This window comes from Atractosteus spatula, chromosome 12, assembly GCF_055471065.1.
Source record: "Atractosteus spatula isolate fAtrSpa1 chromosome 12, fAtrSpa1.hap1, whole genome shotgun sequence".
In the NCBI taxonomy this organism is placed as follows: Eukaryota; Metazoa; Chordata; class Actinopteri; order Semionotiformes; family Lepisosteidae; genus Atractosteus; species Atractosteus spatula.
Window position 1 is genome coordinate 33,250,279 of NC_142717.1, and position 24,891 is coordinate 33,275,169.

The 24,891-nt window shown below is 33.0% G+C and overlaps 1 protein-coding gene across 1 annotated transcript in view; it reads left to right on the plus strand.

Moving 5' to 3' along the window:
- slc6a3 (solute carrier family 6 member 3) overlaps positions 1-24,329 on the plus strand; it is a 31,508-nt gene extending 7,179 nt beyond the window's left edge. The window contains exons 4-14 of the mRNA XM_088928434.1: positions 286-424; positions 895-1,029; positions 2,407-2,510; positions 4,465-4,589; positions 5,210-5,322; positions 5,629-5,757; positions 7,602-7,701; positions 15,541-15,641; positions 18,331-18,498; positions 20,537-20,608; positions 21,173-24,329. Of these exons, the coding sequence (XP_088784560.1) occupies positions 286-424; positions 895-1,029; positions 2,407-2,510; positions 4,465-4,589; positions 5,210-5,322; positions 5,629-5,757; positions 7,602-7,701; positions 15,541-15,641; positions 18,331-18,498; positions 20,537-20,608; positions 21,173-21,196 (1,210 nt within the window). The 3' untranslated portion in view covers positions 21,197-24,329. The remainder of the gene's footprint in view (positions 1-285; positions 425-894; positions 1,030-2,406; positions 2,511-4,464; positions 4,590-5,209; positions 5,323-5,628; positions 5,758-7,601; positions 7,702-15,540; positions 15,642-18,330; positions 18,499-20,536; positions 20,609-21,172) is intronic.
- The last annotated feature ends 562 nt before the right edge of the window (positions 24,330-24,891 follow it).

A 24,891-nucleotide genomic window follows, 5' to 3' on the forward strand; every position in this document is an offset into this window, starting at 1 on the left:
AGCAAAGAATATGCAGACTGCTAATGCAAAAGTAAAAATCTTTAATTCTTTAACAAAAGTAAAAGATAAATGCCCATTACAACAATTTCCATTAACATTAAAATGTGGTTAAGAATTCACAATCTTTTTTCTAAATTCATATTGTATTCTAAAAATTAACTGGAAATAAAAAGATAAAATTATGTTTTTAGTTATTTAATTGTCTGTGATATGTACTAGTTTGAAACAACGTGCAGAATTAAAGCTTGTGTAGACATAATTGCCCATTGCTTTCTGTTCTTGTAGGCGAGGCGTGCTGCACGTTCATGAGAGTGAAGGAATAAATGACTTGGGGTTGCCCAGATGGCAGCTGACATCGTGCCTGGTTGTAGTTATTGTGATTCTCTACTTCAGCTTATGGAAAGGAGTCAAAACCTCAGGAAAGGTGCGGGGTTAAGCTGAAGATGAATATTAATTTAGAAAACTTATTAAAAGAATAAAAATTAATTTAAAGACTAAAAACAGTTATTTTTTATCACGTACAGTGTATAAATCTATAGTTTTTTGTTTTATAAATATTTTTAAAACTACAATACTTTTTTACAAACTATTTTTGTTTCCGGGAGTATTTGAATAGAAATCACTGAGTTTGAACACTTATGCAACTCTTAGCCAGCTCTGATTCTAAATTATAACTATCACTATTTTTTCCTGTAGACATACTGTACAATCTGAGAATTTTATGTAGGTATGATTGTCCCAAAACAAGCCCTTTCACCATTCATTCTGAATTTAAGCTAACTTTGAATTAGAAAACAAATTTAACCCATTCTAAAATGTTAAATTTAACCATTCACTGCTTAAATGATGTGATCTTTAAAAGGTACAAATCTTGATGTGACTTCTGTATTGCAGGTTGTGTGGATCACTGCTACCATGCCATATGTTGTCTTGACTGTGTTACTGCTCCGTGGAGTTACCCTCCCTGGAGCCATTGATGGCATTAAAGCTTACTTGAGTGTCGATTTCCTCCGCCTTTGTGAAGCCTCCGTGAGTCTGTTCTGCTTTCACAGTTTCTCTTTTCAAAAAACCCAAGCCACTACGGAGGTAACATAATTACAGGAATTACAAAAGGCAAATCCCACTTAGTAAATTTTACAGGCCCACTTAAGTGGTGAGGCATAGTCCTGTGCCGCTTTCGTATCCAAAGAGGCTGGGATTGAACACTCTTAGCCAACTGAGGCACCTTTTGTAGCTGAACAAAATGAAAACATTGTGGTAGAAAGTACAGATTTCCTTAATTGCTCTCCATAAAGTATATGTACTTAGTTTGTCCCCTTATCCTGTTTACCCAGCTGCACAGTGTATAAGTGGCTTGGTAGTATGCTTTTTTATTCTTGAAATTGTCCATTCATCCTTCAGAGCTTTGTTTTTTGGTCATTCTTGAGGTATGTATATTTAAATAAAATATGAGGTATAAATTAACTACGGTACAAATTATTTTTTTTTTCCATTTTCATTCTCTTTGTACTGTAAATGTTAATCCAAAAACCAAACTTTTCACTATGTAACAACAATTACAGATACAAAACACATTGTACCAAACTTTGAAGATCCAAATAATAGCAAAATCTGCTTTTTATGTTCCACCAATGAAACCAATTTAATTTCCTTTCAACGGTTATAAGAATTTCCTATTCCAATGAAAGAGGTTATATCCCCTGGGTTTGAAAATCTCTTCTAGAAATAACACAGGATTCAACAATATAATATTACATGAAACTGGGACACTTTTTAAAGCAAAACTATCCCAGATAAGGTGCTTACCCACTGTAACAACATAATTAGCTTATAAAGTAAAGTAAAGGTGTAAAATGCTCAAGTAAAATGTGTCAAGTAAAACACTATGTCATGTGGTATACATGTTCTGCTATAGCTCTATTCTACACTGACTAAAAAATTCTGTTTTCACAAAGTTAAAAATAAACAATTATTGCCTTATACTGTACATTTCTACTACCCTCAAATCCGTGCAATGGTGTTCATTGTTTTTCTTCTACAAAATGGAGGCAACCAGGTTCAACGGTACACTTACTATGGCTATTATGCAGTGTAAAATATTTTCAAGTGGAGCTGGTTTTATTTCCATTAAATCCTTTTTCCCAACTGATGAAGTTGTACAAATATTGTATTTGCCATAAGTAAGGTTGAGATTCAATGCAATTTCCCTGAGCGCTCACTACTGATGACTCAAAGCAGCAATTCGGGAATTAGATTAGGCACATGCATGCAGCAGCAATTTGCAAAATTACCCTGTATTCAGAAGTGTCTTTCATCTTTGTGCTGAATGAGTTTCCTGCAATTATCTCTAATAACAGCTTTTTTTTCTTCTTCTTTTGTGTTGGCCCCTGGGCATTTGTTTTGCAGGTCTGGATAGACGCTGCCACTCAGATCTGCTTCTCTTTAGGAGTTGGGTTTGGTGTGCTAATAGCGTTTTCAAGCTATAACAAATTCAGTAACAACTGTTATAGGTAAGAAATAATCCCATTCTGGGATTTTAATTGGGTGGCCATCTCACAACCCGTTAAATTATAATATCTTTGAAGCCCTGCAGACACCTTGCTTGACCCAACCTAGAATGCAAAAAATATGTTATGTATCTTGCAGTAAGTAACTTCATAAAAGGATTGTGGTAAATTATTGTTAGATGTAAAACATTTTCATTAATATTTTATATTTCATGTTTTAGATGAGGAGTGTAGAAATAGTGCATGTAAGACAAAGTAGTAAGTACAGTTGGCCTCAGAGTGTCTGATTTTTTAAAGCGTATTATTATTCATTTTCCTAGTTCCACTGTCCACTTGTCTTGATATTTACATGTATTAAAGATTATTTAAATTTAAATTCAATTCCATCTCAGGTTGAAAGTAAGAAATTACTGTAGAAAAGACATTTGGGAGAAACTCCAGCTACAATATCTAAATGAAGATTTTTTTTCTTCATGTAAAAAAAATTTACATAAAGAGTTTCTTTAACAGAATATTTTCAAATTATGATAGAACAATTCCATATTTGTAGATGTCATTATAAGAAATGCTTATGGGCATTTCAAAAATTGCTTATTTAAAAAACAATCTCAAAATTAGTGAGATGCTGACTGGTGGCATTTCACCAAAGGTCATTAAAGGAGATCAGTTGCACACTCTTTGCTGTTTTTGCTTTGGATTAAATAAACAAACATTTCACCACAAAATATGTCTTTATAGGCACATGAAACTTTTATCATCTAGTGACATAATTATTCAATTATACTGTACATAAAGTATACACCACATATGACAAGGGCTCTCAGTCACTCTGTTGTGTCATTCTCAATATAAAGGATGTAGTCAGGACTGTTTTTTTTATTTTATCTGATGAAGACAGTTCACTTTTGTAGTGAGTGAAAATGCATTTAAAAATGAGGACAGGATGCACTTCTTTACAACAAACTGTTGTGGGTGAGTGGAACAAGCTATGCAGCCATGTTGTTGAAGCCAATACTCTAGCTTCTTTCAGGGAACAGCCTGCTGTGATTCTTGGATCAGTTAAACATTATCTTTCAAACAGACTAGATGAGCAAAATGGCCTCCTCTCATATGTACCTTTTTTATGTTCTTACATTCTAATGAATCATCAATTACACAAGAATATTAAAGAGAACGGGTTAATATTTACTTTGTCAATGTAAAGTGAACAGAATACTGTATTATGAACTCTATCTTATATTAAAAATGTTTGTGAATGCCATAGAACTATATTAAAATTAATTAAATGACTTACATGTATTGAATATACAGCATTTATTCTATATAATAGGGATATGATGTACAGTACTTCATTTTCACATGGGGAACATATATTGTATATAACTGAATAATTGTCAGTATGCCAGAATGTGTCATGGTGTGGTTTTCATGCCCTGACACAGGCACCCTTTGTGCTGAAATGCTGGATTAATAAACCTCAAGCAAATAGAGCAAAGAATATGTGAATTATTTCCTTTAATTAACATCTGCAGTATACTGTATGTGTATACAACAGATTTCAGCTATAATGTAAACTTACACATGTGTGTATAAATGCAGTGAATCAAGCTCTGGACTGAAAATCATGTTGGAAAATAAGTTTCAGATGATGCTCACTGTATCATCATTAAATAGCAGTTTAGTCATTTTTATTGTATGTCAAATGTACATGCATACTTCTATTCATGGATATTTCACATACGTTTTTGAGTTAATATTGAGACAATTACAAAATGTTACAAACAAATATGATTTACATTAACACAGGGACAGAAATAAACCCCAAATCAATCAATAAAGGGACATAAACAAAATTGACAATGCTGTATTGCAACGTTGTGTGTAAATATACAAAGGTTTGAAAGCAAAAGGTAAGGAAACTAATCACAAACATTTAATGCAAGTTATCTTTTCCCAGAGATGCCATTATTACCAGCTCAATCAACTCTCTGACAAGTTTTTTCTCTGGATTTGTCATCTTCTCTTTCCTGGGATACATGTCACAAAAACACAAAGTTGCTCTGGATGAGGTGGCAACAGATGGTAAGCTCTCAAAGTCAAGGGTTTTCCAGGGAGGCATTTTCTAGGGTGTCTGTGTCTCTGTGTGACGGGCTCAGTGAACAATTACCTGACCACGTACTGTATAATTCCTAAAAAAACACTTCTAAATGAAAAGGAAATTAAAAATGAACTAGTAAAGTATCTTGGGAATGCTCTGTATTAAAAGCTACTTAAGAATGAAATTGATTGATTGATCTACAGTATTCTTGCGCCTTATTTTCATGTTTGTACGAAAAATAATACTTCAATTGAAAAGTTATTATATTTTCTTAGAAATAAGAAAAACTGAAATTAATTCGACTAAAAGCACTTTGATACTTAAGAAAATTTATAAATTTGAAAGCATATTCTTATAAAGGGTATTTTTTTATTTTTATGTTAGTCAAAAACTTAATCTTTTAATCATTTGTAATTTCTGTTGTTTTGATAAAACAGTAGTTCACCCATGTACCAATTGTGTGCTCTAATACATGATTAATGAATTACTAAAAACTGGCTGTTAAAATATCTATTTTATTAATAAAATATTTGATTTTATATTATAACTTTTATACAGAAACCTTTGTTTGTTTGTTTGTTTGTTTGTTTGTTTGTTTGTATAGGACCGGGACTAGTGTTCATTATATATCCTGAAGCCATAGCTACATTACCAGGGTCATCAGTCTGGGCAGTAATCTTCTTCATAATGTTGTTGACCTTAGGTATTGACAGTGCTGTAAGTAAACATTTTACCAACTGTATGTATTTAAAAAAAATCTTAGTATATGGGTCTACATTAGTTTTTTTTAATTGAAAAATATATTTTTTTTATTTGCTAATGAAGCAGTTACCTTTAATGTTTTTAAGCCTTGCAATCAAAGTTTTTGGTTGAATACTAAATTAAATATTCCTAAATTGAATACAGAATGAAGAGAAGAGGATCCATTCTAAATTAAAAGATCTTTGGCTTCCCTTTGGATTAAATTTAGAATGGTCTTTAGGACTAAATCCAATTCTAAGTTCTTGTCTCCATTTTTTTTAGATGGGTGGTATGGAGTCTGTTATCACAGGACTGATAGATGAGTTCAAGTTTCTGCATAAGCACCGAGAACTCTTCACGCTCTTCATAGTAGTCACCACCTTCCTAATCTCCCTGTTTTGTGTCACAAATGTAAGTTATGGATATACTCTATTTAACCTTGAAATCTTTGCTTCCACAGTATAAACAGAACATTGTCTCCTCTTTAATAACATTGTGTAGATGTTATTGAGAAAGATGTCAACAGAAGTGTGATCGCAGCCCAGTGTGTTCTCCTGTGCAGCTACATATTTTTCCTACATCAGATGATTTTTTAATTATTTAAACACTTTGTGTGTTTAAAACTCTATACTATGGCAATTCGGCCCCAAGACCCAATTCAGTAGTGGGAAAGCAACACAGATGAGACAGGAGGCAGGTACTGTATGCAGCTTCAAAAGGCAGGAGGTTTATTTGGTGTGCTGTTCACTTGGGGAGATAAGGAGAGAGAGAACTAGGGATAGAGACATAAAGGGGGAGCAAAGTCTCCAATAGTTTGCCATACAGTTGAAAGAGAAAGAAATATAGGTGTGTGCCCCTTCTATAGGATAGAGTAGGAGGATGAGAGGTTACTTGGGTGAAAGGGCAGAGAGTAACAGAACAGTCTAACACTGAGAGGTACAGTAGGGAGCAGAATGCTACAATATTATCTACTGTACTTGACCTACAAATAACAGTTATGGTGAAATTACTGAGGTAGAATGTTAAAGACTTGTGAAAGAAAATCATTGTAACACAGGCTGATTCATCAATTACAGAACAGGGTTTATTAGTGAAGTGTATCTAAGTCTTGATAGTTCTTGTTGCTGATTTGTCATCCATTTCAAAGGGAGTCAAAAGGTAACAGCGAATTCACTAAACAAGACTACACTTTCTTATGAAAGGTGCTTCTATTACTGTATTATTAGGAAACAAAACAGCCAATAATATAGGCAGCTTACTGTTTGTGTACACATTGGTTAAAGATCTTTTTGAGGAACAAAGGCAATTTCCAAAATTACTCCCTATACATGTGAATATTCTAATAATGATATGACAATGTTGTGACACTGCATAACATTTTACTTTTTCTGAAGGTGGCATTACAATTTCATATCTAGATCAAAGTGCGATTTCCACAGGCTATTTTCAATTTTGCATTAAAAGTAATCTAGTTGTAACTCTGAGAAAGTTGTATCTTGTTATGTTTAATTTTCAAAAGTATAGGTTATTTAATCAAGAAAGCGTTAGATTTTCACTTTTACATTTCTATTTCGAATATCTAAATGAGCTTTAATCACACTGTATAAATGTGATTGGACTGATATTTATCATCAATATGTGTACATAAGTCTAATCTGTCTAAGAAATGAACATTATAGATGGATTATAGGGATAGCTCAGTCAATTCACATTCTGTTTTAGGCTGATATTGTCAGGTGGTTAACTTCAATGAAGAAAACTTTGAACAGTTTTGCTACTCTGCAATGCTGGAAAGCTCAGTCATTATTAAGGGCAATGAGAATATTAATTAACATTAGTATACTCCTTATATGTCATTGCTTACTTTCAGAAAAAAAAAAGTTTCTAGCATTTAGTGCCACACTATTTGAGAAAAGCATTAATTAATAATTTGCACATTTCTTATTGATTAAAACTGTGCTCCAGAAGGTAAGAAAGAATGAAAAAGGATCTTGGAACAAATAACAGATTTAGATGTGAATACCAATATATTCATTTTTACATAGTTGTCATAAAACCCTTCACAGGCCTGTTTCACTTGATAAATTGTCTAGTTTCCGAAGAAAAAGAAAAGAGTAAAAAAAACATCAGTAATAAACTGAAATCAGATGTGACACTCCACTTCTAAGGATTGCTGCTATGTTGGTAGAATAGCAGATGACTCATTGACCCTGCTGTATCATCAGCTCTATGTCAAATGCTCATTTCTTTTTCAGGGTGGTATTTATGTGTTTACTCTCCTGGACCATTTTGCAGCAGGAACATCAATTCTCTTTGGAGTGCTCATTGAGGCTATTGGTATTGCCTGGTTCTATGGTAAGGCAGTATTTCTTTTTCATGTACTGCAATGCTGATTTATTATTAATTTCAATATATCATATCGGCAGTATATAGTGTAAGGTTTTCTTTAGTTTTCCAAACAGCGAATGAGTTCAATTCAATATAAAGTATAATAGCAATTGTGTGCTGCACTTTTTCAGCCATGGAGCTTTTTTTTTACCTGGAACGAAATACTCAGAATTGTGAAACAAGTAAATGTTAAATTTTTACTAATGATAAAAGCAAGTACCTATTATGTTTTGAATTGTGGTTTTAAATATTTTACAGTAGGCATTTCATAACAAAACAACAACTATTTTGGAATAGTGCTCAAGTGTTTTTTTATTTATTTTTGGTAATGTACTGCTCACAATATAGGATTCTATTGAGAGACTTATTATATCCCTCCATATAAAGTTTTACTGTCTTGGAAATGAAATGATTCGCTCTATTCTTACAAATATAAGAATTTTTGCTACAAAAAGAGGTATCACTGCAGAGAGAGGTATCTCCTTTTTAGGATCATTGCGATTGATAAGCAAATATTCTTTGTACATGACTTGCTTTGCTTTGTAGACAACTACTGTATGTCACCTATCAATTATAAAGGATGGTAGGATCCTTTTTCTCCTGCCAGGTTCTGCTTATCTCATAGAATCACCAGTCCATTCACAGACCAACAGCAGACACTAGTTTTGTTTCAGTGCCCTTCTTATTTTCTAAAGATCTCAACATTGATCACTAGTCAGAAACACAACATATGTGACGCCAAAAGTAACTTGATTCCAGAGGACGAGCAGTCCATTTAGGTAATGAGGAAAGAGCAGTAGAAAATCCTTATTTCCTTATTTCACTATGCAATGCAACATGATTACATCAATATATATATACAAAAAGAAAATATTCGTCTGCAGCAGTCTCTGTTGTGTTTTGTGGCTCTGTTGAGAAGAACACCCACAAAGAAGAAGGATGCTGCTCAACCCAATTTCCTCTGCCTCTGAAATGGCTAGGCTGCATTGGAAGTCCTCCTGCAGGCTACACTCTGTTCCATTCTGTCTGCTCAGTATCAGCTCTCCTGGCCCGTGTCTTTGTTCCTTGCCCCCAGAACAAAGAAGAGATCCAAGTCCCAACACTGTACGTTAGTACTACCGCCAATGTCTCTCTTGGTCTGTGCTTCCTGGACCAACTGTTGCTCTCTCCTGTGGTCTTGCAGAAATTAGATTTTGTTGCCCTGTCCTCCTTGTGTCAAAGGGTTTGTGGGAGGAAGAGGGATCATCCATCTGTTCAGGCTTAGATCTTTCTGTCCTTTTCATTAGCCAGTCCCCCTCAGAGGGGGGTTGTCACCATCTCAGTAAGGGGCAGGTGTATGCAGTTGCTTACAGGAAGACATTTGGGTGATTTAAGAAGTGTCAGTTCTCTCCCCCTCTGCCTGAGGTCTGGTCCAAACTGGCTCAGGAACCCCACATGCCTTCATGAGCCAATACCTAATGTGTGGTGATTGCATTGAGTCTGGACAACTAGTGTTATCTTCAATCACTTTTAATTATTTCCTGCCCCTGAATACTTCCTTGGGGGAGGAAATAACCACATGGACAGACATGTATAGACATGCACACACATGGACACAATCCTGGCCATTAAATGTTAACCTAATCACAACCTGGTCCTTCTCCAACTGTTGACATTCTGTGACATATGCTTTATTTCTTATTTCATTAAGATTAGATGAATGTGTTGCCTTACTTCCTGTGGTATCTACTAAGCAAGCTTCAAGAATTCTACAGCTTGTGTACTTTGAATCATCATACAGTGCCTTGCAAATATATACAGACCTTTTACAGTATACGGTGTTCCAATTACAAAATGATGCATACACATTTTTCAAACTTTATGTTTTATTCAAAATCTGAATGCTCAGCCAACAAGTCTCCACTCAAACTGCACTGATATTTTAGGTAGATACCACTGCAACTATGAAATATTATATACAAGGGAACCCTGGGGTTGGAGGAAGTTCCTTAAAATAAAGGGCACTAATAAATGTAGCATTTTCTAAGAAACATTAGATATACCAAGAAGATACACAATACTTTGTATGAGTTATATAATAATGAAATGCTTATATTTTTAGTAAAAGAGTTTTAATAAGTTGTGTAGTGAGTTTGGTTGAATTTTCTGGTACAATTACAAATTAAAACAGTCAATTCTAAGATGGCTTAATGGTTATTAAGAATGAATTGGACAAAATAGAAAAGCAGTCATTCCACAGGGATTCAAACTATGCAATATAGTAATACAATATCAAAACAGGCATGAAAAACCAAGAAGAGTAATAGGCTTAAAATACATGAACTATGACATTCATTACTGCCTACCTCACAATTCAAATCAGTCTCATACAGTTACTCAACATTTAAACTCTCAAAGGCTAGTAGGACTTCCACGTGAACCACTTCATCAATCATGCCTGGAATTAACAGTAACAGACTGAATTAGCAGTATACACATCAAAACTGCGGGCCAAACATTTCTTGTAAAGTTTAAAGGTCCTGCACAGATAGAGAGAGCTGATTTGGTTTGTCTAATATGCCTCCACCTGCAGTGTCAAAGCACTACTGCTGCATTAATGAAAGATAAGATAAAGATCACAAACATTACACATCACATCTATTATGCATACATACTGTAACTCGTTACAATATAGTCACAGCATATTACACACATGTGGTTTATTACAGCATAATCAGATTTTACTGACAGAATTGCATTTACCCTAGCCATTTATTTGCATTAATTGCCTTAAAAGATAAGGGAACAAAATGCATGTACAAAATGTTCATTTAAATAAGTGAAACTAAATGAAAAAGAGAGGAATTGCTTAACTTTGTGCTAAAGATAGCTCCCAGGGAAGGCTAGCATTGCACTGAACCTTTCTTTTACAGCAGATTGACTTGGTGCAGTTGGGTGAGACATTTGGGGAGAACTTGGGTCCTTCTAGGATGTAGCATTGTTACCAAATATACTTTTTATATTCAGGCTGTAAACAAAAACACCTAACTCTATTCATTCCTTTTTTGATCAGGGTAAATTTATCTTTGGGTAGCTAATCACAAGATTTGCCGTGGTATCTTAAACTGAATTTCAGTTTCCTGGCTCAGACAATGGTGGTTGCTGTCACATGGTTGTTCTTTGGCCAGGTATGGCATTAATAACAGAGAACGTAAGCAGGGTTTATGACCTTACAATACCTTTTTAGAGTCCAGCACACATGTCTGGTGATTGGTAATGCTATCAGCATCACTTCCTTATTGATTGGTCATCTTTTCAATAAAGTATTGTGACTTGAAGCTAGGTAATCCTCCAAATGTGATGTGCTTTAAAGGTATCAAAATGAATTTTTTGAGGTCCTGGTTTGTGTTCCAGACTCGGGACATGCATGCTTATCAAAGAGCTTTATACAGAGGCCTAAGTTACTAAGTTTATTGTCGGTCAAGGCAACAGAAATATTATTATACACTTTTAATAACACCTAATTCTTAGTTTAATAATTAAAAATGGCAGCATGGGATGTGAGAATTTACCAATGTGTACAAATATGCAGAAATAAGCAAGCAAATTTGATTTTGACATGGGTGTTATCTCAGGATGTACAATACCAAAGAAAAAAAAAAGCTTAGGGGGCAAAATATTGTCACTTTTGGAATATTCCTTATGTCTAGCTGGAAAAACAAACAAATTGTATAGGAAGTAATAATTAATACACATTCGGCAATAACTAATCTGAAAGAACATTCTGCCGAAGGTTTCCCTAGAGTATAACAGAAGTTAAGACACAGAAGATATTCTGTAGTAGCATGCATCATCATGATTAAGTCAGAGAGCTGTATGAAGACTGCAGACTAAAGGTCTTTGAGCTCCACAAACTGGAGTGTGGCAATAAAAACACTCAGAAAAGCTAACGTACCACTGTAGCGTCCATTATTAAGAAAATAGGGCTACTGCTAATTAAGGCTAGTGACAACCCTGCCAGGGTCTTTAGGGTACTACAAAATGTTTAAAACGACCATGTTTATGGTGCTGGTGCTTTTAATTTATTGCGCAACATCACTCTTTACGCTTGTGTATTGTGTTCTCTCTTGCCACATAGGCCAATGAGTACTTCTTACACTTTTCATTTAGCTTTCAATGCAAAGTTTATCTACACTTAAAAAAAAGAAATTAATGTCATAGTTACATCACATATTGTTAATCTCTGAGCAAGTTACTGCTTTTGTGCCTCTATACTCAATATTGATTAGGTGCACTATCACATTTTATCGACTAATCCAGCTTATGTATTAATAATGTGGCATTTTCAACATCATCCTTCAGTTTACTAAACAAATTGATTTGCTGTTATGGAAAATAAAGCCAATATATTATTTTTAGTGATTAGAGTGAGGCAATGTGGCAGCATGTGAGCTGTCTTAATGAAACAAGCAAAGCTCATAATTCACAGCTGAGAAGTAGGGAGAAGAAAAATACCTTAACAGTATTCCACTGTGGAGATATTGTTTTTTTCTTTTTTTTCTTTTCAGCTCAAAATAAATTCTACTTTTGATATTACCTCAATATTTGGTTGTAATTGATACAAGGACAAATACAACAGATACAAGGACACTATACAGTACACTGCAGATGATAATTAAATGTTTTACAGGATATAGGGTCAGTAATTAAATGTAAAATAAAATGTGACTTAGTTAGTTGTATATGTATTAGTATGTATTAATTGTTTAATATGTATTTTTAAAAATATTATTATATCTTTAACCAAAAATTTAAAATTGGTATAACCTGTTTAAGACCTTAATCCGAAAAGATAAGCACAAAAAATTTAATTAAAACTAAATTTTTAAAAATCAGTACTTAACTGAACTCAAAATTTGAAATCAATTGATGGAAATCCTATTGGGCCCTCTTGGCTTTCAGGTCAGTCTGTCACTTTGCTGCAGTCTTTCAGTAGAGTAAACAAAGCTGTATGATGTATACAGCATTACTGCAGGGCTTCACTGGCCTTTTGAAGACCTCAATCATAACTAAAAGAAACCTTAGGCACTTGCCCTTGAGTGACTTATTTGCTTATCTTAGTTAACAGTAATGGTATTCATAATCCATTCTTCTGAAATGTTTATTCTGGGGAAGAAGAAGATTGGGAAATATGCAACCAGGTGATCTTAATAAAGGAATACAATATGTAAACTAGGTTAAAACTGCATAGTCCCTCTGGTATACAGAATACATTTCTGATTTGTAGCAGGATAAATATTTCATTTATAAAACACTCGATTCTTGATTTCTTAATACAATGTCCCAAAACCAAATAATTGTACACTTTTATACTGGGATTTTCCAAATAGTGGCAACAACTTTCTATTAATTACACAATAGAGATGAACACATTTAATTAGATACACTAGAGAATCATCTTTATAGAAATATGATAAGGGACAGTCAACATGGATTTAGAAAAGATAGGTCTTGCTTTGACCAAGCAACAGGAGTAATTGATACAAACATGCATTCAACAAATAATACAATTTAATAAATGTAAAAATAATCAGCTAAAACCATATGCTTACAAGTGTATAGTTCTGTATCATGGGATTTAAATGGTTCAGTAAGATTAAAAGCATCAAAGGTAGTTGGGCAGTCCAGTTGTGTCTATGGTGATGTGATTAAAGCTTCATCACACCTGTTCACCAACCAACACAAAACAATCACTTTTCCTTCATGTTTTACATGAAATTGATAATTGTTAACAAACAAAATGTGTAATTGTTTTTATTTAGGAGTTAAAAACTCTGGTTACAAGGAAACTTCCCTCTGTATTTACATACATTCTTAATGGAGGCTGGTTTTTATTTTAGTTTGAATTAGGTAATATTTTTAGGAACATGAATTGAAAACTACCTGTATTTGGATTACAAATTGGTTAATAGACAGGAAACAGAGGATTCGGATAAGGGTGTAAATGCTAAAAATTAAGGTGAAGCAATTGGTGTGGTACCACATGAGTCTGTATCAGGACCATTGGTCTTTCTGATTTATATCACAAATCTAGATTTTGGCATAGCAAGAAATCTAGTCTATTTTGCAGATAATACCAAACTAGTAGAATTAGCAAAGACTGCAGAAGCTGCAAAATAAATCCAAAAGGCTTTAGATCAGCAATGAGCAGACAATGATAGTATTTCATATGTATCAAATGCAGAGAATTAAATGAAGTTGACAAAAATATTGGCTACAAACATAAAATGGGAAACACTAAGCTTTAAAAAGCTACATACTGTATAAAAAAGATTTAGGTATTTATGCTGGTGTATAATTTTCAACTTTTAAGTAATGTAGGGAAGCAACAGAAAACAGCAAACAATTCTAGCATGTGTAAAATATGTATAAAAAGTGCTGAATTTAAATAAAGAAATGTTATGCTGAAAGTGTATAAAGAAAAATATTTGATAGTTCAGAGAAGAGCAAGCAGATAAATTTGTGGGTATTCAACAGGAATGACCTGCACTGACAAGCTAAAATTACTGAACCTCACACAGTCTTGAAATGAGAAACAGAATGAGGAGGTTGGATTCAAGTATTCAAAAATTTCAAAGGCATTGACAAAGTCAACCCAATGTACTTCTTCAGAATAAAAAATGAATACAAGTGAAAACTATGTGGAAGTTCACAAAAAAGGAGGCACTTCTATACAAAATGATTGTGGAGCATGGAACAAGCTATTAAGAAATGCTGATGAAGCTTTCCTTCAACAAATAGCTGGATCCTTGGATCAGTTGACTGCTGAAAAAAACATTTACGCTAGAAGGCCTTTTCTTGTTTGTAAACATTTATGTGTTCTTATATCATCAACACAGTCATTTTTACTAACTTGTCTTTGCTGCTTTGCAATGGACTGAAATGCCGTAATCACATTCTTCACATTTCTCTTACTTACTCGAAAAATACTTGTTATCCTGGCTAAACTAGGTATTATGAAGTGGATATTTTATTGTCCTTTTATTGTATTTGAGGTTTTTAATTTTAATTTTGATATATATATATGAAAAATGTATTAAAACTTTGGAAACCACATACATACTGTAGTTAAAACATGGAGGCAGCATGAAATAAATAAAATAATAATAAAAATAAACTCTGATACCTGAATGTCAAAGATATACCCCAAAACGATTAATAATTTTGGGGCACATTCTGGTAGTTCTTTTTCTCTGGTACAGCACTAGCAGAAGTAATGATTTCAGTCAAAATTTGATCAGACAAATAGTTATTAACAGTGAATAGTAACACAGCAAAACAACACCAACATTGAACATACAACATTAAACTTAAACTGTAAGTTAACTGTAAAAATTACACTGCATCTCAGAGGCCAGAGGAATCACGGCCTCAGGACAGCAAGCTCTGTATTACAGGGTTCATATTACTTAGTCAGAATTTGGTCTACTTTTCAGAACAATATCTTCTCCCAAAGCACAAGTTAAGAGGAAGAGAAGCATGAGGGTATTTCTTCTTTCTGTATCTATCTCCTTTCTATTATATCCTTTTTAGTCCTACCTTTTATGCTGTGATTCTCTGTGTTGTAACTTCTAATCAAGAGAAAACTAGAGGAAACCGTTTGATTCTCTTTGATCATCTGTCTCTGAGCACACTGACAGCTTCTGTACGTAAACATCTTGAATTCTACCCAGTGTTACCAGGCTCTCTGTTTAGGACTAGATACCAGACTTTGATAACAGTAGCTTGTAACAGTATTTAATACACAAATCTTTGTTTTTATTTAAGGAGTTGATCGGTTTAGTGATGATATAAAGGAAATGATAGGTCATCGACCTGGCTTGTACTGGAGACTGTGCTGGAAGTTTGTAAGTCCTTGCTTCCTATTGGTAAGTCAATATTTTGGTTTGTTTTTATTTAATTGAACCATGAAGGCTAAAAGTCCAAACACATAGAAAGTGATATTTTCTTTGTAATGTGATATAAAACATTTAATGCAGTATCTTTTAATTTGGTAGAATATACAGTACTGTATCTTAGGATCAGATCACTCAGGAGGATAATTTATACAGTATGTCACAGCACTGATGTCACAACATATGTCAAAATGAATGCCAAAAATATAAAAAAATGTAATTGCTGCTTCAACATACTGCACTATTGTAAAAACTAATTCTTAAATAAAAATTCTCAATAATCTACAGTCTACAGTGCATGTCTACAGTGAGCAGCCACAAGAAACATTCCACATCTATTAAAATAAATAACTTTTTCCTGTGATTTACACTGTGGAACACTGAAGCACATACAAGCCTGTTCACCTAATCTAATGACATAGACAATATCATCACACCATTGATTATTGTTGAGAAACGTGCACTTATTTACAGCTTCGGTTGCAAATAAAGATAATTAATTTGCCACAAGACTGCATTTCCACAAGAATGCATTAAGAATTTACTCTAATACTACATTACCATTCAATTCAATATTATACTCATGCAAAACATCACATATTTTGCACATACTGTACAAAAAATAAATTATAAAAGATCTAGCCTTAAACAGTTCATATAGCTATAGAACAAAAACTGTTTCTGAACTTCATAGTAATTATGTTAATAGATAGCATCTTCAGATTGGAAGAAGAAAAAAAAGGTATGGTGGGAGATATTTATCTGCAGCAATAGATGTGACACAGTCTGGCAAGAGATGGTAGATTACTTTTTATGATCTAAGATACTTAAGATACTTATGTCTAGTTAACACTTACATTAAAATGTCTTAACTTTCCAAGCTAAAAATGCTGTGTTGGCTTGACCCACATTTACCACTTTTGAGATTTTCTTACAATATTTATTTTGTTGTCTTGAGATTGCTGGAGATCATTTAACCAAGAATCTAGTAAGAATTAACAATTTTAAATACTGCCCCCTGGTGCTAAGAGATTTTTATTGGTCAAGCATACAATTCTCCAAATTCTCCATTTTTATTTTATAGAACTGTGTTAATATTTCATAGACATAGTTAATTAGACAGAAACTTTTTTTATTTTCTGCTTCTATAAGTAGCACATTCTGACTGGTTATAATTTTTGGGGAAATTTAGTTCTGGTCACAATCACAAACCTCTGGACTTTCATGAGACCTCTGAGTGAATAACTGTGAACAGAAACGTGCCACTTTCTTTGAGGTAGAATCATCATTTTATCCTGGGTTTATGAGCTTCTTAATATTTTTGACAATGTGAATCAGCTCTGTTTCTGTACTTAGTAGTAGAAAGAGGGATTTGCACCAAATTGATGGTAAAGGTTTGTGTAAAAATATTAACACCTATACACCTTGAACTAATTAAAAATATTATTTTACTCTGTCAATTTTAAGACATATTTATTGATCCTTATAATACCAAGTTTCATCAGTTTCATTTTTCTCAAGATGATGAGAAAATCAAGCAAGAGAAAAGCATTCACATCATCAAGCAAGATTATGTGAATTATCACATAAATTGATGATTATGCATCTAATCATTTTTTAGATTAAGTTGAATATATAAAGGTTTAAGAGATACTCTGTTATTAAATAGAATGTCCTATATTTTATTATGGCAGCCTACTGGATTGCATGGGAAAATATCTACAGATCAGTGAGACTTCCCTTTGTTCATTTGACCCTTTTTGTCTGCCAGAAGCCAACTGGTAAATGTCTTTTTTGCATCTGCTGTTGGTAGAACCTTCTCGTGTGAGGCAACAATTTGATGGAACTGATTCCCCAAATGTACTGGAGACTCTGAGACTGTTGACATGTCAAAATCTTGTAAAGATATTTCAACTAAAACCTTAAGTGTGGAATATAATCTTGAACCTAGTTTCACTAAATCAATTTGCTATATGTTTTATTTCATTTTCTATTTGCTTCTGTTGTGCATTATTTGTGCTACTGTACAGCATTTTGAGTTTCTTGAAAATGCTCATAATCAAATTGTATTATTATTAATCATCACTGTGTAAACACTGAGGTTCACGGGAATAAATAATAAATATGTTATAAAAGCACCCACAGATATTCAGTAGGCAGCTGCAGTTCTGAGGGGGCACATTCTGAGGAAAGAAGAACTTGAGAACATCATCATTACTGGAAGAACAGCAGGGAAAAAGAGCAGGCGGAGACCAACAGAAATCTACTTGAAAAGCACAAACAAGAACATGAGCATCATGCCAAATGAAGTGTTGGGTGCAGCCAGAAACCAAGACCAGTGGAAGACCATGATGGCCAACTTCCTGGAAGGACATGGTACCTGAATGATGAGATATTGAGTAGTAGTGATCTTAGGGTTAGTTTAAGGGTTAGGGTAAGATTGCAGTTAGGGTTAGCACGAACACTACTGCATATCTATAGGTGCTATGAATTAATGTCTATTAAACCTTTATCCATACAACTTAATCTAAAACATTACAAAAGTCACTATATACATTTTGAATTATGCTTTCTGATTTCCAACACTGGACGTTTCTTTCTCTTTTGTTCTTTAAATCGTAGTCATCTTTGAATGGTGTTCTCCTTTTGTTTTATCTTTTAGTTTATGGTGGTTGTCAGCTTTGCAACATTTAACCCTCCTTATTATGGAACATATGTGTTTCCAGTCTGGGCAAACATGATTGGCTGGTGTGTAGCCATATCCTCTATGACAATGGTACCTATATATGCCATCTACAAATTCTGTGTTCTACCAGGAACATTTCGAGATGTAAGTATAAAAATTTTCTAGGAAACTTTCATAAAGAACAGATTTTCTTAACAAAAGATACACTTTCATAAATTTAAGGATATCTTTAGAAACAATTATTTATTTGTGGTACCTACTGTACTTATGGTATTAAAACTGATTATACAGTATTTACAATAGAACACTTCAGGTCATGTACTGTAAATAAAACCCTTACCTTCATGCTAAATTGACTTGCTTTTTTCACTTAAAATAAAATAAGACTAAATAAATTGGAAAGTGAAATTAATATTTTTAGTATTCTAATTTAACAGTTGCAAAACATCATTGAAGTAGTTCAGGTGGGTAGCTGTGTCAGCATGCGTAGGCTGCAAAGGAACAAGTAATGGGTTTATTCCATGCTGAAAAAAGAAGAAAGAAAACACAACGTTTCGGCCGTGGAGCCTTCTTCAGGTGTGAAGAACCTGAAGAAGGCTCCACGGCCGAAACGTTGTGTTTTCTTACTTCTTTTTTCAGCATGGAATAAACATAATTAAATGTTTTTCCTTTTGTTGAGTAATATTAGGAGTTTGTATTTTCTATTCCAAAAAAGGGGTAGGAAAAGTTATGTATATGTACAGTATATAGATTTATGCATATGGCATAATTAAATGTACAGTAACTATGACCTGTTACAACATTGTATTGAACACCTCTATTTTTCTGCAAAATGAGTCACAACTACAATACGTGCCATGTCTGTGCAAAGCCATTCTGGGTAAATCCCCATAATAACAGTATATCTAGTCTTTTTTAAACTATTATGCAGTTTATAAGACTTAAAGTTCATACACAGTTTAGGAAAAAAGTTCTTCCTGTGAATCATGGTCTGTGAATAAACTCTGAAAATCCTTAAATTAAGTAAATTTACTTATTCCAGTTATTCAAGGTTTGTATTTATTTAATATCTAAAATATTCTCATTTTATGTAATATTTTTAACATGCCTGAGAAAAACTATATTAACTGTATTTACTGCTTAATTATGTGTGTGTGATTTTTAATCTCAAGTAACAGCCTGGTAAAATTATCATTATATTAAACAAGATGAAAAAAAAATATGAGCTAAATTCTACAAAATTATTGTTTCTTAAAATATATATTAGAAAAAAAAGTTTGTTTACATTATATAAAGCTTTTTGTGATTTTAAGGGCATGGATATTCCTAACCACATCAAACTAATGTCCATGAAGTTTTACTGAGATGATTCAGATCAGATCTATTTCTCTTACATCTAACTTGCAAATCCTCAAGATTTTAGGATGTGCTGTTATGTATCAAAATCCTTATTTGCAAAAGACTGGTCAGTGAGTTTAAAATTTAAAATTTCAACTCCACCTGGAAGTAGTATGTAAGTACAGTAGTATGTCCTACATAAAAAATTGTTGTATGGATTTGTTGTATTAATTTCTGTATTTGTAAAGACAAATATGCTACATTTCTGCCTTTATTAACTGATTTCGGAACTCAAGAGTTTAAAAGATTCTAGATACTAGTTTTCTCAATGACAGAGGTGGCAAACATAAATACTACACGTGTACAATAATTGCCTACCACATATGAGCCAGAAAAGTGATTAACAGTAGAAGGCACCACAACATTCTTTTTGCTATAGGTCTTGGTTAATTTTAGCACTTAAAAGTTTGGCTTATGTTCTCAATAAACATAACATAAACATATCATAAACAGTACTTATGAGCACTAAGCTTAAAGAAAACAATTATGACAGTAGTACACAGTAAAGTGCCTTTCCAGCTTCAGTCATAGTCAGAGGCAGTCCTAATGGCATGCAAACATAGTGTAAAACTCTGTTATCATGCAAAGATACTTTTTTTGGCTTTACCAAGAATGTTTGGTATGCACTGATCTGTGAAGTACCAGAATGCACAATGATGATGTACAGATATTACCACCAAAAAAAACAAGCACATACTTTTTATGCTATACATCTTTTATTTATATGTATTGCAGAAACTTTGTTATGCAATAAATTAATGAAACATCTGGCTTTTTGTTTCAGAAATTAGCATATGCAATTACCCCCGAGAAAGAGCATCACTTAGTGGAAAATGGCGAAGTTCGACAGTTCACAGTATGTTTTGTCAGTTACTTTACCTAAGCCTTTAGTTTTTCATTTTATAAAAATGTAAAATAATTGTGATTGACAAATCTTTGTTATGTTTTATCAATTATCCTTTACCATTTAAATTCACCTCAAATGCATTTACATATATTGAAGAAAAACAGGATCTGTATACTAAGGACTAAGCAGCCATTTTAAGACTTTGTCCAAAAACTATGGCTTAAATATTACAGAGTCAAGTACTGCAAGAATATGTGGACTTTACATGACTGTCAATGCATTTTTAATTCATTTATATTTCTGATAGTGTTGTCAGAACTTGCTTTAGAGTGTTGCAGTCAATTTTTGTTAGCATGTAACACAAAATTGTAATACTTCCAGTATAGGTTTAAGATGGTTTAATTACTGTTTAACATGTTTGTGTCTTAATTTAATTTTCCTAAGACAGTCTAAGATGAAGCAACACATTGCCAAAATGTTTTATGCATCTGGTCCTACAGTAGATCCTTTGAATTGTCAATCAAATGTGATGTACTTTTGTTTTCTGTATTTCTTAAATATCTATTTCCACAGCTTCATCACTGGCTGATGGTCTGAGTTTCACAAGGAAGAAAGGAAGTCTCATTTTTTAATTATGTACAGGAGGTGAATAAGGAATTCTCTGTGATTGAAGACGGTGACTTCCTGGATGTGTCAATGAAACAGTAAAAGTAGTTTATGTTTTATCTGTAATTGGAAATGTAGCTGTAAAGTGACTTTGATCACAATGTTTATGACGTATGTCAATATCGATCTTAATTCTATATACAATGACTGTTACAGTGGGTTATGTCACAACCCAGTATTTTATTGTGATCTGAGTTTAAACTGAGCCTATAGATGCATACTGATCTTGACAAAAATGCATAAAGGAAATGTCATGAGGAAACATTGGTAACGTAACATTTTTTTGTATGTAGTTTTTATATACTTTGAACCATATCAAATGGCATATCAAAGAAAAAAGTCAGGACATTTAAGGAAAAATATATTTGTACCTTCTAAATATTCAATATAAACATTGGCTAAATATTAAAGATCATGTTTTATTTTATAATCCTATTTTATAATCTAGACATAATATTTCTTTACATGCTAAGTGTCTTAAAGGTTTTATTAGACTACCAATAGTGGTTAAATACAGTACATCTGTTTAGGTTTTGCTGTTTAATTTTATTTCTGCATTATTATGCATCTCAAGTGTAGTACAGTGGCTAATGTTAACAGTCAACATTAGATCTAAAAAATACTCTTCCCTCTGCAATTAACACTAAACATGAAGAACAGGGAATAATCATAGAAATGACCAAATAAAGAAGCCTCCATATGCTGTATGGGAATATCTAACAATTTTAAGTCTGCCGTATTGAGTAACTGCCAGGTAAGATATCAATATTGTTTTTTCTTTTGCTGCTGTTCTTCCAGTATGTAAATGAGGATCTTATTTAAATGAGCTGTCACTGCCACACAGCAGAATGAAAGAGCTTAGCTGAAGTTCGGGAGGGATGAAAATAACCAAGCCTTTTGCCCTGTTCTAATTCATAATCTTTCCCAAGCTCATTTCTCAAAACTATATACAGTATATATATACTGTACACAGAATAAGCAGCCATTGCCCTTCTTTTCACATTTTGCTGCAAGCATCCCTTCTCCACCACATCTTTGCAGCTGCCCCTTGGTTAGCTAATCGCTCTGCATGAGGGTCCTTGCCTTGGCCTAGTCGACTGGCCCTAAACCAAGTGGAATAAGTCAAATTTCACAATACCTTAATTCTTAATAAACATCCTCAATCACATTATTCATTGGGGTGTTGTTCTTCATGAAATTAGTTCAGGAAATCACACAAGGTTATGTGCTACTTCTTCATGTTTGATTATTGCAATTGGTTCTGTTTTTTCTAAATCTATCACTATTTTATTTTTCCAGCTTTCTAGTTTTGTATAAAGCATATACTGTAGGATTTTTCCGTATTTGCCAAGATAATGATAATTGTATACTACTTGTACTTGGACAAAATAATCAAATACTTGTTCACAGCACTGTCTTAGTCTGTTTGTCTATACAGTATATATCTGATTTTTGAATAATTTGTACAAACACAGATAATGTCCATAAAACTACAGACACAAATGAAAGACAATCTGACAGCACCATTCTAAATGAAGGCATATTGGCAGAGCAGTTTCATGTGACATGTGACTATTATTGAATTAAACTCTATAACCTATAAAAAAGCCTTCAGAAATTACCTTTTTTTTCTCAATACACAGCTGTGCTTTATGTTTAAGAAAACATTTTTCTTTCTTTTCAACAGTAACAAATGCTTTGTGATTATAAAGCTGACAAACTGCTAATTAGTGTATGGTCTGGACTTTTGCCCTAAAGGGGTGCACAGGGTTAATTAAACACCCTGTTGATTCTTGTGTCCAAAACTAATATTAAATCAGCACTCTATCTGATCTGATCTGAATAATCTGATTATTTTTGTTTTGCATAAACTTAACCAACATTGTTATTAGCTCACAGATGTCCTCTATTTGTCAAAGCTGTGTGATAGCTAATGAGATTTAAATTATTGCTAAATTCAGGAGAATAGTTGCTTGATCACCTTTTATTTTGAGTCTAACCAAAAGAAAAAATATCCTTAAAATTAAGCAGAAAGGAAGATAAAATCATTTGTAGCTCAATTTTGTTTATCAAGTGTCTATGTCTGTTCATAATAAGTGGATATTTTTTGCCTGTTATCAGCACCAAAGGTTAGGGCAACAAACTTTGTTTTGGAGACTAAATTAAACAAAAGTGCTCATTTATCACTTCCCAGAAAGTCTTATTAAGTAGCCAAGGATATATAGAATGATTGTATGATTTGGAACAAAGGGGAACATTTATTTTTGTAATATTCTGCATACCACCTATTGTATTGTATTGTATTGTATTTTATTCTGTAAAAAATGTTTATATGGTATTTTTTCTTTGATATTGTGCTCTATACAATCATGTGAGTGATTATTTTTTTACTAAAATATCCCCGTATTGACTCAGTACACTATCTCATCAAAATTAGTCTATAATTATATACAGTATTTGTTTTCTAGAAAAAAAGCCATGAAACACAAACTGAAAGTTTATCCTCAATCTTATAGTAGCATACAGTACATATTTTCACAACAGCTACATCAAAATTATATCAAAATAAATATAATAAACTTTAATTTTAAAAATCTCCACTTTAAAAGGCCACTTAAATTAAATACTAAAAATATTATGCTTAAGGTTAAAATGAAAATGTTTTAATTGAAGGAATGCTGTTGTTTTAGAATGACGTTTCAGAACTAATGTATTGATTTCTCAGTATGACAGGGGACTGAACACCAATTTTTTAAAGTAAAGTCACTCCCTTGATTAATGTTTAACTATAATGTAATAGTAAATCCATATTACTTGTTGTGTGTACACAACTAAGTGCAATTTTCTAGTTAACTGTAACATTTCAACATTTTCATCTCTGTTGTGAGCTGTGATTGTCAGATGACATATACTGTAAATGTCTTCATTGTTTGTATGTACTGAGTAAATGTCAAGTTGTTTTAAAGTAGCTGACTGTGTGTTAAACTGATTTTTTAACTAAATGTTTTGTATGATGTATAACAACTTGTTAACACACAAACGATGGCTAAATAAATAAAAATAAAAATACAATTTATGTAACTGATTCTTTATCATGCTTCTACAGTATCTCAACTATAGTATAGTACATCCTTCAGTAATAATATATTCATTATATTATTAAAACCTCTTAAAATGAAACTAAAAGGAACTGAAGCAACTTCTTCTGGGTGGAGCACTGGATCTGCGCCTGTGGCTGGAAGGTTGCCAGTTCAAATCCCGCAGCCGGCAGAGGAATCCTTCTCCGTTGGGCCCCTGAGCAAGGCCCTTAACCCCTACTGCTTCAGTGGTGCTGTATAATGGCTAACCCTTTGCACTGACCCCAAGCTTCTCTCTCCGTGTCTGATGGAGAGCATTCCTAATGCGAGAGATTGTACAGTATATGGCGAATAAAGTGATCTTATCTTATTTATAGGCTGCTATACTGAAATGATATACAGAATATTTTATATTAATGACCATACAAAATAAATATATAATGCCTATGAAAAATAGAAATTCAATACAGATATATGCATTGTATGTTATGTTCCAGCAAAATGAATAATTTTGCTTCTCCAGAACTGCACATTGATCTGTTGTTTGTT